The following is a 17,993-nucleotide window of genomic DNA, read 5'->3' on the forward strand; positions in this document are numbered from 1 at the left end:
TTGTACGCTCCATATATGTATTTTGAGGGATCCAATGGTATTATTCGTAAAAGGGGTGTCATAACATCTCCAACGATTTGAGGCTCCACTATGTCACAATAAACAAATAATTGAGAGGGTAAACCCAAATGCAAATTAGCTGGACACTTTCCAAAATTTTTTTCAACGAGATTTCTGTTTGGTTCGAACCCTAGTTGAAGACATAATTTAGGTGATAGAGTTACAGATTTTATGGATTCATCCGTTATCGTAGCAACTACAATCCTTGAAACCTCATCGCACTTAAATTTAATTTTTTCTCGAGTGTTATTCAGTGCTATCAAAATATGATTTATGTTATCGTAATTTGTGGCTGGAATATGTGTCTTGTAATAAACATATGACGGTTTACTTTCATTGGGTACTTGCATCAACTTTGTTATATAAATAATGTTTTCATGTTCTTGAACGGTGAACATAGTGCATGGGTACTGAAATTCTACTACTCCAACCCTCCATTCACCTTCTAGTATTGTTGGTTTTGGCAGTTTCGTAGAAAATAATGTTGTTGTATTATCAGGAAAATAATCCATAGAACTATTGCTTAGTAAAGTTAAATAAAAACTATCTTTATTCATATTTTTTTCAAAGTAGAAGCTAATATCCAGCTATTAAATTTATTTGGATAACCTCTCCACTTCACCAACAATTCTTTTCTGTTACCGGTATATCGAGAGCGTATTATTTTATCTATTTTGTATTTAGTAGTGGGGTCGAATATGATTTTTTGTAACTCTTTTTCATAAAAAGTACCAACTATCTCTTCGCCTTCTAAATCCTTTAAAGTAAATACTACAAACGGAGATCGGTGTATTATGGTAGATACGATGAATATTTCGTCACTCCAATTTGATTCATATCCTTTTTGGAAAATATGTTTATGTTTTGTTATTCTAACATAATCTCCAACGTGAATTCTTGGATTCACCATACTAATTGATGTTTTTATCTTACTTTCTCTATCATATAAATTTTGCCATACACTCATTATATTTGTATTATTAACATCACATGGACACATTTTTATACTAGAATGAAAACTATGATTATATGAATGCACTAGATCTTGTAAAACATCAATGTATTTATGAGTATTTTTGTGTGTAAAATAGCGCCACATTTTCGTTTTAAGAGTTCTCTGAAATCTTTCGACAATACTTGCTTTAATATCTGGATTATTGGTTGTATAATAATTTATGTTTTTTAATTTAAAATATTTTTGTACATATTTGGAAACAAATTCAGTTCCTTTGTCAGACTGTATATGTGTAGGTGTAGTATTAGCTTCAGCAAAAATACTTTCAAAGCATTCCTTAACTGTTTCAGAGTTTTTCTTTTTCATTGCTCGAACATACGCATATTTACTAAAGACATCAATAACACAAAGTATGTATTTGAAACCATCATTATATTCAGAATAAGATCTCATATCACTTAAATCGGCCTGCCATAACTCATTAATATTAGACAAAATATATCTGTTACGAGAAAATTTTCTTTGAACAGGTTTATGTAATGTATATGTTTCTTGTGATTGTAACCACTTTAAGACACTATTTCTGTCCATTTTACCCTTCATTGCTTTTGACAATTTATCAATAGTGCTGTAGCCAGCAGGATGTGATGCATCATAATAAATTTTATTTATTTCTAATATGGGGTCCATTTTTCCCAGTCCAATCTTTTTTTTAGTTTCCCTGTGTACTTATTACTTGTTGGTGTAGAAAATTCTTCGTCAGGTACTGATTTAGATTCAACCTCTTTTAATTGCAAATGGTTTATAAAATCCACTCGCTTTGGGTTCCCGATATAAGTGAGTGGTACTTTTATTTCCTTTAAAGTTGTTGCGAATTTTTCCCAACCTATAGGTTCACTTTTCTGAAGAGCTCTCAAGGTATCACTCACCAAGTCCACAATATTACTCCCAGGTATTTTTTCATTATCTATAATCACGGTACCAGATTCATCCCAGCTTATTTTATTTTTATTCAAGGAAATCAAATTTAGTAAAAGTTCACCTTTTTTAGCATATGTTTTCGGTATTAGTTTCAGTATTTCAGAGCTCGTGTATATTTCCCCAATATTTTTGTTAACCTCCACTGATGTTTGAGAAGGAACTACATTTATTTTATTCACATCATGATTTATATAATCAGTATCGATTTCATTATGACCTTGATTAAAACCAATATATGAATCATTATCATTTATAAGTGGTATGTGGTATGGTTGTCGATCCTCTTTGACGAAGTTTAGATATCTTTGAAGGGTTTGCAAATATAAAATACATTTCTTTCGATCTTCTATGTCACTGCTTAAGATATTTTGCATATCAGTATCTAATCGAGATCTTGGCGTATCATTTTCTTTGTGTTGTTTTAACTTCTCCAATAATGATGGTTCAATAAGTAACATTTTTTTAGCATTGTCCATTTTCTTAAATAAATGAATTAATCAACCCACTTAGAATAGAACCCAATATTATCGGTAGAAATGAACCTCCTTTTTGTACAATTATATTTTTTCTAATTTTATTCGTACCTTTTCTTACCAATTTTCGAAGAATATTTTTATATTTCTTTAATTTAGATTTTTCTTTCTCGGCCAATTCAACGTTACCCCGCAGTACGTTATGAATACATTCACAAATGTAATTTATTTCTGTTTTGTTACATGATTTTAATAAAGCTTTTTGATATTTTGGCTTCAGTTTATGTAGAGCAATTAACAAATCTTTATGCGTCTTTAAACGTCTATGCATCATTTATAAATGATCGAAATTTCTTGATTCTTACCATATTTAAACCCTTTTGTGGGTACATAAACAGTGCAATATCCATCGGATGGAAATATCTTTGTCTTAACGCGACACAATTCATTTGTTTCTTGTTTCAAATCAATCATTAAATAACCATGAGCTTCATTGGTAGCATCTCTGTAAGAATCTTCCAAATATTTCGGATTTTCAGGGAATACTTGACGAGATAAGTATCGAATTTGGGTTTTATCTCGAGGATTTTTGAAATATATTATATAACTTGAGTTGAGTGATATATCTCTTTGTCCTTTACCTTGATGAAACAAATTTTGAGATAAATAAAACACACTTAAGTTTCTATGATGACTTCCTTTCGTGAATATATCAACAATACGACCATCTGATTCCCTCATCAGGTCATCAATTATTACAAGTTGAGGATTTTTTCCGTCAAACATAGATAAATCAGGTAAACCTTGAAGATAATTAATGTGGTTGAGATTATATAAAGGCTGCATTTCATCAAAGCACCAGGTGATTTGAGTAAAATTTGCATCACAGATATCATTCAAAAATTTTATAAAATTATTTACGAAAACTGATTTTCCACATCCACTTGGACCAGCAACTATTGCAGTGAATGGATGATTGAAATGATGCATTATCTACTACGTCTATGTGTGTTAAGGTTTAGTATAGTAATGAAACAATCTGTTATTAAACCACCATTTATTTAAACAGAAAAATCTATAATTGAAACAATATACAGTACATCATGTTTTACTCCGCAACTTATACATCTAAATACAATAATCTCTCATTTGGTTTTTTAAAACTATAATAATTTATTCTTAAAATTTAATATAATATTTATTCTATTTTATGATGACCCCATGCTAAGGTATCAATATTATTTGGTAAAATGTACCGTTTGGTATCATTAAATGACAGACTAGATTTATTTATTCTTTGAGTAAAAATATTATGCTTTATTGACTTAAATCTAAGCATTGAACAATATTCGTTCTTATTTTCAAATAAGCAAGTCTTATAATTTTCCATTTTCATATTCTTAGTAACACTTTTATTAACCCCCTTAGCTTTAGCTGTGAATTTTCCCTCAACATCTAATGCATACATTTTAGATCTAAGTCCTACAAATTCATTAAATATGTTACCATTGTTTTCATCTTTAAAGTAGCCTAACTTCTTTTTATTGAGTTTTGGATAGCCAAATATATTTTTTTCTGTATAGTCAGAGGTATCGAAACGCAAATGTAAATCAGGTTTTATATCTCTGTAAAAATCATCTGTAAAAATTTGATATATTAAACTATCAGTATCTGTGTACAATAATTTTAATTTGTTTTGAAACTTTTTAAACATATAGTTATAGTGAAAGTCGTACATTAGAGTTTTAGAAATATCCAATATACAAAATCCCAAATAAATAGGTTTATTATGGAACAATTTCGTCTTTCGTAATTGAACTGCAACCAAATTTTCATTAAAAATAGATAAACTATGGAATTCTGGCTTAGCAATTAAATCTTGTGCGCCTAGAATTTTACCCTGATTTTCCCAATGACTCAATAATTTTACATTTACTCTTTTTTCGATATTTTCCATTGTTTTTCCAAACACTGAGTTATTCATTAATTTATAAAAATCTTTTTCGAAATCAGATGTGGCTAGTTTACGCATGCTTGTATTTAAATCTATATAATATTGTAACCATGCGCATTGTTTGAATTTTAAAATTCTATGAATTTTTTGTAATTTTAAACCCATTGTCAGACATTGCTTTAAATTTCTGTAGTGAATCACATATTTAATTTTATTACGAAGGTTTGGAACTAATTTTATGTCTTTTGTATTACCAATACATATATTCTCGGGACATAAGGGTAGGTCAGAATGTAAATCATGCAGTTCAATAGGATATTCTAGATCTACTTCCAAAATAAAACCATATTCATAATCATCAGGGACATCAAAATTAGTTGTGACATCTACCCACTCAAAACCTCCTGTAGGAAGGAATTGAGACATGGCCCATCCGTAAAGGTTATTAGCATCAAGATAAGTTAAAAATGAGTTTGGTGTGTCTTTATCATATTCTCGCATATATTTGTTATTAGCTTTGGCATAACGATTGCTACATTGAGATACACCTCCTCGAATGCCCGATCTAATAAAAGCTATTTGTTCAAAGTCTTGAAGTAATTCTAATTTAATTTTTGTGCATTTTAACATAGCATCCCAACTTAACCCAGGTGCTGTATAATAATGAGCTGGATCTAGACCATATGTTTGCAAACATAAGGCTCGGAAATTTTCAAACACATCTGTTAAAAGTAAAACATCGGTTTTAAGATATAAATCAGAATAATCTGACATATTTTGACAATGAAAGTGTTGCCAAACATCCTTGGCATGTTCATAATCTTCATCGGAAATATGTGTGTCGGTTAATGTATTGTAAAATTTATCGCGACTAGGGAGTGCTGAAAGTTTTAAGGAATCATGTGACGACATAAATTCATATGGATAAATTCCTTTTTTTCTAAGACGTAAAAAATCATTATTATTTGGAAAATTATATTTTAATGTTTGAAATTGTTCTTCCTTCAAATTTTGAACAAGTTTGTCTAAACTACAAGGTAAAAATTTAAACGAATCAACGAATCTCAATTGAATTTTATGATTATTTAATTTTATCGTTTTTGTGAAAGAAATGTACTTTTCTTTCGTTTGTGGAATAATATCAATTTCCCCTTCTATAGAATTTAATGCATGAACAATAAAATGAGAGTCATATTGACTAAGATTGTGTAAAAAAACTGGAATGTGATAGGGGATTCTAAACTTTGTCTTACATACTTCGTGTGCAACTCCTCTAAAATTTCCTGTATGCGAGTCAAAGTATAATGCACATTCACCATTTAAATTAGATTGACATATAAAGCAGTCTTTACATTGTGAAATAATTTCATTATCATTGGAAGTCAAAGGTTTTGGACTTATGACAAAATAATTTTTTGTGCAAATCACTTCTAAATCTTTATACAACTGATTCATAAAGACATGAGTACAATGAGGACCACTATATGTTTCATATTTTGATAAACTATCATCATATGAACATTTAATATAGTACCCAAAACTATAAACTTCGTGTTTGTGAACATTAGTTGTATAAGGTTTTGATGGATCGTTAAAGCATGTCTGAATTGGATTAAGGAAAGCTTCAAAATCCGCGTATATAACAAAGGGTATTTGTAACATCTTATTAAATTTATCAAATTTTAAGACATTGTTTGAAATTGGTTGTTCAAACCAATCTTTAAAAGTTTTTTCTGTATTAGGCAATTCCACTTTAATATGACAACAATCATTCAATTGATGAGCTGATAACTTATCATTTGTTGAGAAGTGTAAAAGACAACCGTCACAGATGTAGATTGCATGTTCATGGTTTGAAATTTGACCACTTACTAAACGCGATAGGTTTTTAATGTAGCAAAAATGATTAATTGTTCCGTGCGAAATAAATAATAAATTGATATGAACAATTTTCCGTGATTTTGTTAAATACAATGGACCAACTAATTCATGTACTTTCTTTTTACAATTGTATTCAAGACCAAAAACATTTACACTTAAATTATTTAACCTTTCTACTTTCTGTATATCTGTCATTTTAACAGGAAACGTAACTCCGTCAAAATTTAATTTATTTGAATATTTACTGTAAGATGAAACTCTCTGAGAGTTCTTAGTAACTGGATATAATGCAGAAAGCAAAGCCCATTTAAAGCATAAATCATCCGAGTTTTGTACATTTATAACACTTTTTTTTAATTTGATTTCTTTAGGTAATTCAATATATGATTTTCCACGTAATGGATTGAATTTGTTTATATTCATGTCTAATGCATTTATTTTCTTAAGACTCCAACCACTATCTTTTTTCTCAAATGTGCTAATTTTAGTCATCAACATATCACATAAGGACGAAAAGAAAAAATTTAAATCCTCACCCTGCATTATAGTATAACTACATGTTTGAAATTCAAATTCATTAGAAATATTTTTTGTTTCTTGAACAAAATTAGCGTGCAGAATAAAATTAACTTTAAAAATTGTAAGCAATCGAACAGATTCCTCAAATAGTGAAATAATTTCATTTTTAATAGAATTCAAAAACATTTCTGGTGTTTCGAATGTTTGTAATTGGTTGGATTTACTCTTTATTTTATATGAGATAATTCTATTACCAAAAGCCGATTCGTGTACTGTGACATTTTTTAAAGTACTATGTAATTGCATTACGTTATTCTTATGGAGGTTACTTCTAAGATGATTTGCATAATATCTTTTCCGTATTAAGATTTGACATAAAGAACAGTTCACCATTTCATCGTTCACACTGGTGAGCCCCGATGATGTGGATGGTTCCCCTTGTCTTCCTCTCTTTGTACTTGTATCATTGTCTTCACTGCCTTGTAATACTACACTTCTTCTCTTAAAACCTCCTCCACTTTGTAGAACAGGTTGACTACAACATAAGTGAATGATATTAGCCACATTTCATCAATAATATAATACTAAATAATTTACAAAGAAAATAACTCACTTGATCATTTTTTCAACCTCATTACATACAAAGCAGAGTTCCATATCGTTATGTTTAATTTTCCAAATGATGAAAATATAATAATATTATTTGTATAAGAGAATAAATAAACTAATAACTAAACTGAACTAATATTTATGTATTTCTTCATAGCTACCTACTTATTGTTAAAATTATATTTCTTATAATTTTCTGTTTCTAAAATTTTCTTCGTAACATTGTATAAAATCTTTTTTATGTCCTTATAACTTTCATTATTGTCGATTGTATAATATTTTAATCTATAATCAGCGTATTTCCATTGTTCTTGTGCAGGCGTGTTTTTTATTTTATTGAGATCATAGATTTCTATTTTAACCAAATGTGATGCATTTCTTCCGTCATCTGCATTAGTTGTAATGTAAATACTTCCATTCTCATGTGCTCTGGATATTGATGATGATATTTTCTTTTGTTTTGTTTTTTTCACTTCGAATAATGCATCTATATTTTCATTTGAGCTGGCCCTCTTCAAGGATTTAAGTTGAGGAACTTTTAATGAATCCTGACTATCTTCAGATAATGGATAGTAAAATGTTTTATATGTAGTTTCTTCCATTGTTGGGTTGAATGCATTCTACAACAACAATAAGACTGCTTTAGAATAGTATTATACATACATATCTTAATATAACAAATGATATTACTTTTTAATTTCAAAGTGAATAATAGATAAAACTTACCTCCATTGCAGCAAATCACTCAACAATTACACAACACACAAAATATATAATAATTTGACTGAATACGCCACTTCAATGATTATTTTTCTGAACAGTTCTAGCATTTTATACTAAAATATCGTAAAAGTAAATTTGTTTATGATTAGTACTGGTTTTTAAATATTGTGGTGAAACATAATGGCACTTAAATGATAAGTTCAATTATTGATAGTTTAATGGAGTCACCATTTCCAGATTGTACTAATGACTACGTAAGTATGTAGGTACAAAGTTCGTTTTCAATCAGCTTTTATATTATAATAAAATTGATGAAAATATAATTTCATCAAATGTTCATAGATTTATATTTGAATCGCTTGTAATGATATTTTGTTTTATTGTAACCATATAAGTTTTAAATACATGAATAAGATACATTAAAGCCTTATTTATTGAGTGCTTATGTTATTATGATCCACATAACTATTCAATCCTCGCAACTGACAAGACCCTGTTCTCAACTAATATGAATACAATCGAGATACAGAATTATTTGAACAAAATCGATCCCAGTATTAAAAATAATGTTTACGCGGCAAACCGATTGCCGATATATGTTGTAACGCCCTGTTATATTGTCAGCAATTTAGATAGTGATAATAAGCCAGGCACTCACTGGGTTGCAATACACATTGATGAGCAGGGTATTGGACAATACTTCGATTCATATGGTCGTCCACCTCAGGGATTCCAGCTGATGTTTTTACAAAGGAATTGCAGAATGTATAACTACAATACTGCAAGAGTACAGAATGAATATACCGCAGTGTGTGGCGAGTACTGCATAATGTATCTATACTTTAAGTTTAATAAGAAGAGTTTGAATGATTTCATCAAATATTTTGAAAATGATACAATCTGCAATGATGTTTTATTATATACTTTATTTAAATCATGTTTTAAAAATAAATAATAAATACAGAAACTGTCTTTTTAATCGTAGTAACGAATGTGATAGAGGTAATTAGTAAATTACCTGTATCATGTTCATGGAAATTTAGACATTGAGTCGCTCACCAATCATTAGCTAAATGACCAGTGATTATTAATGATTATGGATCTGTTTAATTTAAAATGCTAACTTTGAAACTATAAGAGATATCGAAAAACGGATCAGCGCAATCGCTCGGAAATACATCAAAACCACTAGTTTGACACCAAACTTCTTTTTTTTTTTTTTAGTAGGCATCACGAGCAAGTGAGCCAGAATCGAGGAGCCAGAACCGGCGAATCCCTACTACTGTGAGCCAGAACCGGCGAATCCCTACTACTCACTTATGTAAAAAATTATAAAAAAAAAATTCTTATTGAATTTACCGCTACTTCGTAAAGGGTTGAAGCTAATGAGAAGAAGTAGCAAGAAACTCATTGCCACTCTTTTAAGTCAAGATTTACATTTTAATTGTTTTACAAATCATTTCAATTACAATACAGTAGAGCCTCGATAATCCGTACTCAGGCTAATCCGAATGTCGCTATAATCCGAACTGCATACCCCACCCCACTTCCTCGCCTTCGCCTCGCTGCTATGTTGTTTATTAATTAGTCTGCAGTTACGACTGCCACGTTGCGCGTCCATTCCACGTTTTTCTGCTCTGTACTCGTGCGCGGCGTGTTTTTTGAGGTTATAAAGATGGTTCCAACACCAAAACGCAAACATAAAACTTTGACTATAGCCGAAAAGTGCACCATACTAGACAGTTTAAAGGACGGAGTGTCGGCAACTTCTCTTGCTTGTAAGTATGGCGTTGGAAAATCAACAATTACAGACCTCAAGAAAAATGAGCAAAAATTGAGATCTTTTATAGCTAAAACTGAGAAAGGACCAGGGTTCAGAAAAACTCTAAAATTACCAGAGAATCCAGTGCTAGAAGAAGCACTGTGTTTTTAGAACAAAGACGACGCCACATTCCATTGTCTGGTGAGGTCGTAATGGAAAAAGCGAGATTCTTCCATAAAAAACTAACAGGTTCGGATTTTTCTGCAAGTAGAGGATGGCTTGATAATTTTAAAAAACGTCATGGCATACGTCAGCTGAAAGTGTCAGGTGAGAAAGTCTCTAGCAATACGGAAGCTGTTCAACCATTCCAAGAAAAATTCCTAAACGAGATAAAAGAAAAGAACCTTTGCCCTGAACAAATTTACAATGCCGACGAATCAGGATTGTTTTGGAAGGTTCTGCCGGACAAAACTTTAGCCTCTTCTGCTGAAACTAGCGCTCCTGGGTCGAAAGTGTCTAAAGAGCGAATAACTTTTATGCCTTGCGCAAACTCTACAGGGAATCACAAATTACCATTGCTAGTTGTGGGGAAGGCAAAAAAGCCAAGATCTTTTGGATCTGTAAAATTACCAGTGCATTATGAAGGGCAGAGGCGTGCTTGGGTAACCAGAGATATTTTTCTCGAGTGGTTTAGAGGCCATTTTGTTCCTGAAGTCAAACGCCATTTAAAAAAAATGGGACTGCCACAAAAAGCATTGCTACTCTTAGACAATGCCCCTGGACATCCAAATGCTGAAGATTTGACAACAGAAGACGGCAACTTCTCTGTACTGTACATGCCTCCAAATTGTACGCCTTTGATCCAACCTATGGATCAAAACGTAATCCAAAATGTCAAGATAAATTACAAAAAGAAACTCCTGATTCAAATGTTCGTGCAGCAAGAAGCCGATGAGGCTTTAACCTTGCATGATGTTATAAAAAGCGTCACAATTAAAGACGCCATTTTTTCGCTAGCGCAATGTTGGGATCATGTATCATCGTCTCTTATCGAAAAATCTTGGAAGCCTCTTTGGCCTGAAAAAATAAATTCAACAGAAGATAGATCAGAAGAAAATGATGACTTCGACGTAGAAGACGATCTCCCGCTCAGTCTTTTACGTAATCGTGGTTATACAGAAGAAACCATTTCCACTTTCTTGTCCATGAGTGAAGAGGAGAATTGCACAGATCCTATAACTGATGATGAGATCATAACCCAAATAACGCAAGAGAATGACGAGTCTTTAGCTGAAGATTATTTTGCTTCAAATGTCAAGAAAATTACTCATTTACAAGCCATATCATCTTTGAACACTTGCTTGGAGTGGGCTGAAGAAAATGACCTATCCTTATCGGAAAAGATGATGCTACGTAACTTGAGGGACAAAGCTTTTTTCTGGTCCATCAACAGGACTCGCCAAACTAAAATAGATCAATTTATGACTAAATAGACAATTTACACCTTACGTATTTTATGGTACCTAATTATTATGTAAATGTACGGTAAGCAACGAGCCGGGCTTTTTATTTGCATTACGACTGTAGTCCTTACGCTGCTTGTAATAAGAGCGTTCCCAAGGTCAATATGTAAAGCCCAGCTCGTTGCTTACTGTACCTCTTAAACTATGTATATAATTAAACACTATTTTAAGAATAAAAATGTTTTTTTTTCTCCTTACATACTATAATCCGAACGCTTCGTGAGTCCGAACAGGGGTTAGTTTTTGCTAGTTCGGATTATCAAGGCTCTACTGTATATGCAAAGTGACGCAACAAAAATACTCAAATGTCAAAAACAGAAAGGCTTACACGAGTAAGTAAAAAAAGGAAAAAAAAAGTAAATTAATACTTATAAACACAAGAGTTATTGACTATAGAAGATGCATCAATCCATCTATATCGTAAATAAATAGAGGCATTATGTGAGCATTTCATAAAATAAATAATAACTGTAACTTTAAAGGAAATAATATTTAAAAAAAACACATCAAGCAGACCTCCCGGTAACAAGATCATCCGGCCACCACGAGTAGCACCCGTTCACGAGCATGACGCATGGACCAGCCATCGCCTCCCTCGACCATATTTTAGGGAAGGGAACAACCGCCCTACGTCGCCACCACAAGCAGAGGCATTAAAGCGAGCATGACGATGCCTGTCACGAGAAATCTACCGAATAACAAAACAATGTTCATCTACATATTATGCAATACTTACTAAATGCCTTTACTTACAATTTTGTTTCAATTTACATAACTCATAATTATAATTATTATTCTTATTAAAATTGATTAAAAAACAGAAACAATATTAATATTTAAATTATATAACTATAATGACATTTATCAAACTAAGACAGACATGTAACAGACCAGCAGCTCAGTCCAAGTCAAGGGTTCTTTAGATCCAGATATTTTATAGTATACAACTTTTTCTTTAGCACTGATTTATATTCATTTATGGTAAGTTCTGAATGTCAATAGGGACCTTATTATAAAAACGTATACACAGACCTCTGAATGAATTTGTGACTTTTTGAAGTCGACTTACATGAACAGCAACCCTATCTCTATTTCTAGTATTGACATTGATATTGCGAGCTGTTTCTGCCGTGTTCGAAGTACCTATTACAATAAAACGGAAATTTCATACTTAAACGTTAACCACTATTATTGTTATTACACTGTAATTATATTATGGTCTTACGGTTATTATTCAATGTCGACATTTTTACATACGTTTTATAATAATTATATTTGGGTGCCCATTGAGTTTAAAGTGGACTGTATTTATAAAAGGACCCACTCGGGGAGTACCAGCTATTCCCTTTACTCCAATGATTCCTGTTCTGTTCAGCCCACTTTAAATTACCTGGTGCAACCATATTTGTGGTTCATCGAGCCCGATTTGAGGCTTTTAGAATTTTATAGTTTAGGTTATGTACCTACCGCATTAAATCATACCGCGTTACAGCCAGTTAGCAGCAATTATTCCGTATAAAACATTATAACCGCCCTATAATAGGGTACCTTGATTAGGTCTCAATTTGTGAATTAAATAAGTTTATTTGATTTATTATAGTTTTCTGTTAAAGTTACAACTGCGTGCATAAGTATTTGCAATACTATATATTACACTTCCCGCCGTGTTAATTGTAGCACGTATCCCAGCAAAATATTACTTATATAGTTTATAGTTAATCTAATAAAATAGTAATTACATAAATTGATATTAAATAATAACTTATTGCAATTTGCATTTGAAGTTTCATGTATAATCTATACTAATATTATAAAGCTGCAGTGTTTGTTTGTTTGAACGCGCTAATCTCTGGTACTACTGGTTCGATTTGAATGATTCTTTCAGTGTTGGGTAGTCCATTTATCGAGGAAGGCTATGTTTTTTTTTTTCAAAATTAGGGATCCGTAATAAAATTGCTATTTTGTAACACAAGGTGTAAAATCGAAAACCTATTTTTGCGTGCGCTGCAAAAACTATTGACAATAGAACAAAATGATGTACAGGCTATAATATAGGCAATATTTTATTACTTATAAAACTATCGCGTGAATTATACTTTATATGGCAAAACAACGTTTGCCGGGTCAGCTAGTAAGTAATAAAGATTAAAAGGAACATACTTAATTTCGTCGCATTCTCTTTATTAGTTACCTTCAAGTTTGTTTGTATTATTTTCTTACGATTATAAACAATGCTACCTAAGAAAGTAAATCTTTGGATTCTAAAGGCGAGATAGATTCGGAATTGGTCATACTACAAGCTGAACGCGAAGTTAGCTTTCAAATAGTACAAAATATATTCGATTTATCACAGAAAAGTATTAATATTGATATCGTCGCTAAGAAAAGGTTCCTAGATGAATCCGCGAATATTGACGAACTTCGTAATGAGTTTAGAGAAACATTAATAGTTATATATGCAACTGTTGTGTAATAAGGGGTATTCAAACACGAATGTGGGTTTATCACACGAGACGAAGCCGAGTGTTATAATAGTATCACATGAGTGTTTTAATACCTAATTATTAACTTGACGACTTTATCTACACCCATAATATGAATCCTCTAAAAGATTCTGAAACAGTTAGCTTACTGCTAACAATAAAACAGCCAATCCTAGTATTAACCTAATATCATTCATTACTGATTATATACAAATAAACTAAGTGTTAATGAAATAATTATTTATTTTAGTAGTAATTTACATTGGAGCGTTTAAAATACCCGGCGGTGTACAAAACGTGAAACCCTCATTTTTGTAAACAAAACAATAAAAATGGCGGGAATTCGAATAACCTACATTTTTTTTTCGGCTCGCGACGTTTCGGTAATGTGGAACGCGCGTAATTGAAAATGTTTTTTTTTTTTAATTCATACAGATACCACGCATCGAGCAATTAGAATGTGGCTGTCTGTTGAAACTTAGCGCATGAAGGGATCGAAAAAACAAAGGAATTTGTTGTTATGAAATTCAGTACGGTAGGGAATGGCGTTCACTTAAGGAAAACATGGTTTATTTTTCAAATTAATTGTTATAAATCAAAATTAAGCAAAGTAACAAAATCTTTAGCTATCGAGTTATCACCAATCTAACAACAAAAGCATATATCTTTAACCTATTAGCAGTAGAAAAACATTTAAAAAAAAATGTTTGAGCGGCATTCCCCCTGACTGTGGGTAATGCCGCTCAGGGTACGGGGTAATAACGCTCAAACATGTTTTATCGACTTTTATAAGAAAGATTTTAATTTAAGAAATATTTATGAGATCAAGCTTTTACAATAAAGAAATCTGTATCACCAAAGTCTTCGATATCAAATTAACTTCAATTATTATAATATAATATAATAATAATTATTGTTAGAGGTAGTTCAAATTAGAAATAGAAAAATTTTATTTTTGGACACATCAATGACAGAGATATCCCTCTGGCGAATCCCACTCTGAATAATATATAGCATGACACCAAAGCCCGTAAATGGTGGTACAGAGATACGTTTTATTTTATACGTTATTTGTTTTCCAAATTCTTAGCTAATAATAAATTTGTTATAATTTTCATCATTGACCATAATTTCGTCATTACTGTCATCGTCTCAAAGGTGCTCTTCAACTTTACTTTTTGAAGAACTATCTTGTGAAAATTTTCTCTTTTAAGACTTTTGTTTAATATGTTTGTTCTTCTTTGCTTTGACAACTATTTTTGGTATTAATTTATCATCCTTTCTGGTCTTATTGAGTTTTGTTTTTTTTTCTTTGTGTTATCCTCTAAAATAATTTCATAGGAGTCGCAGTTAATATGGTAGCATTGGTTGGTGCAAGGAAAGACTTATTTGACCTGGCTAAGAAGATGGTGTAACAGTTGGTATTGCTGCTATAGTAGAAAACGATACCGGAGTTCTTTACTCATCATCAAGTTCTTGGGCACAAGCTATAGCCGAAACAGATTCAGAGCATTGATCCTTCTTTGATGGTCCATAAATTATGGCCATACCATCAGAAAAGATGCGCCTTTTGAACATTTGACTCTTGGTCTTCAGCGATTTGATCCGTTTCTTGGGCTATCAGCGACGCTGCCATAAAATTCAATGAGTAAATTCCCGAGGCTCTAAATCCAGATTCTACTTTACTTATATTCGCAACTAGTACGTATACTTTATAGAAAAGACCTGTAACATCATATCATATCTACAACGATAAAAAAAATAAGTTAATAATTGCGCTCAGGTGACCGGTATAACCCTAAATGGTCGTTTTGTAATTAATTTAAAATTAAAAAAAATAGGCACCCAATAGTTTAAAATTGATTGCATTATCACAAAATAGAATAGTTTTATGTCAGAAAGGTAAAATTAATAATTAATAAAGCATTAAACTTTTTGACTTACAAAAAACACCGAACCAAAATTTAGATCAGCAAGGCCGCAAATGCAGAAACGCACTTCACGGTAGCATGACGCGAGTTGGTTGTCCGTTTGCACCGCTGTCTGTTAGAGACCCTCTTCCCTCGTGCTTCACGGGACGTGCCATGTTGCTACGTTGCAATTTAACAGAGTTACAGAGGTGAGCGCCATTACCCAGTAAGCGCTATTCCCCCTCCCTACCTAATATTATATATAGGATAATATTACAACACTCATTTGGATGATGTAATGGTTATTAGGACATTTGGTGTTTTAATGTTGGCAATAAGCTAACTGTTTCTGAATCTTTAATAGAGGATTTAAAGCATGGATGTAGAAAAAGAAATATAACACCCGCTTATTATATTAACGCCTTCCGCAAAGCCTGACTATAATAGTCTAGTAGCATTAGAATCTTTATATGTATAGTCGCGTAAAAAGATACGCAAACGATACAATCCATCAATACGCAGTGCAATCGAGCGTCGTGTCGGGTTCTTATGATAATGTGAACGTTATACATAAGTCTAGACCTAAGTTAGCGCCTATAGAATTACCAACCTTCTCAGGTGATATTTGCGACATTCCTTTGTTTTATAATAGTGCATGACAATCCGTTGGAACAGGAATCATTGGAGTAAAGGTAATAGCCGGTACTCACATCTTCTGCAAGATCCTGGGTACTTCGAGATTCGCCTCAGCGTACTGGCAAACCTCAATTTAAATTTCGCGGGACACTTAACGAAGAAATCACTATGATCTCACGGCGGCAAATCTACAGGAATACTAGGATAGGAGGATCCTGGATGTGTAATTAAAATGTTGCGGCTGCTCAACTTTCGCGTGCTACTTGATGGAATATCTGTTACGCCATACGACCATAGATGTCGCGGCTTGCCGTTTATTCTTAACTTGTACCGGCTAAGATGCTAGGATAAAGGTGTAAGGGGTTAAGGAAAAGGTTGTGTCTTATTTGGACAACTGGCGTTACTAGTATTCGTAATAACATAGTTACTATACTTTCTTACTTTCTTTACTATTCTTCCATTTAAATTTTCCCCAATATAATTTATTTGACTGTTGTCACCATCATTGGAAAATTTTAAATAGTTACGTGTTTTTTAACTTAAGCACAGAGTAGAGATAGATAGTTAATTTGAGAACAATTATGTTGGTTGGATTAAAACCCGGATAATGTAGTGGCAATTGAAAAGTGGTAGTTATAAGTATAAACATGTTTCTCCATAATTTAATCAATGTGAAATTATAAATAATATCTTTATGGTTTTACTATGTCACATGGGTGCATTACTATTGGTTTGTTATCGATCTACAATATTAGTAGGTACATATACTGAGTTAATTATTTAATTTAATTTTCAGAACAATAACGGATGACATGATCCACAAACAAACAGTAAATCAGGCTACAGACACGCGCAGCATTGAGGAGTTCATCCGACACTTGATTCAGAAAGAACTACAGTCCATAGCCCAGGACTTCTCTGAGACGGCGTCAGAAGCTTCGAGAAGAACCGATGAACTGACACACAAAGTCGTGAACGTTCTAGAAAGTAATGGAGAAAAAACGCCAGTAAAATGTTTCTCGAAAGTGAAGATCAACGGTAACAATAAGCCGTTGGTGCAGATTACGTTCAGTCGCTCCGGTGAAAATACTTTACAAGTTCTGGATAACTGTGTCAACGTGACGGTATGTGATAGCGGCAAGGACAAGATAAGTGTGTCTTTGGACGATACGGTCTCCGAGGAGGGTCATGTTCATGCTCTGAAGAGATGCCAAGCTTTCAATGCTATTCAGGTAATCACAGTATATATTTACTGGACAATGTACATTTGAGATGAAATTTGAAAAAAAAAAAACAACTCCTTTTTTTTAAACTCTGCATAGAAACATAACGACTCCTTACAAAACTAATTGTAGAGTTTTTTCAGTATGCTCTATCGCCAACGTCCATACCACGTTGCATACACCGGTTCTCGTCCGATCACCGAAGTTAAGCAACGTCGGGCGCGGTCAGTACTTAGATGGGTGACCGCTTGGGAACACCGCGTGATGTTGGCTTTTTGTTCAATCAACTCTTATTTTATTT

The 17,993-nt window shown here is 32.3% G+C and overlaps 1 protein-coding gene and 1 non-coding gene across 2 annotated transcripts in view; both read left to right on the forward strand.

Moving 5' to 3' along the window:
- LOC126967950 (uncharacterized) overlaps positions 1-17,993 on the forward strand; it is a 41,470-nt gene that overhangs the window by 13,812 nt on the left and 9,665 nt on the right. The window contains exon 5 of the mRNA XM_050812666.1: positions 17,266-17,701. Coding sequence (XP_050668623.1) covers positions 17,266-17,701 — 436 coding nt within the window. The remainder of the gene's footprint in view (positions 1-17,265; positions 17,702-17,993) is intronic.
- LOC126971271 (5S ribosomal RNA) lies at positions 17,847-17,965 on the forward strand. Its single transcript, XR_007730883.1, has one exon. It is a non-coding gene; the product is annotated as a 5S ribosomal RNA (ribosomal RNA).

Source organism: Leptidea sinapis, chromosome 1 (genome assembly GCF_905404315.1).
Source record: "Leptidea sinapis chromosome 1, ilLepSina1.1, whole genome shotgun sequence".
In the NCBI taxonomy this organism is placed as follows: Eukaryota; Metazoa; Arthropoda; class Insecta; order Lepidoptera; family Pieridae; genus Leptidea; species Leptidea sinapis.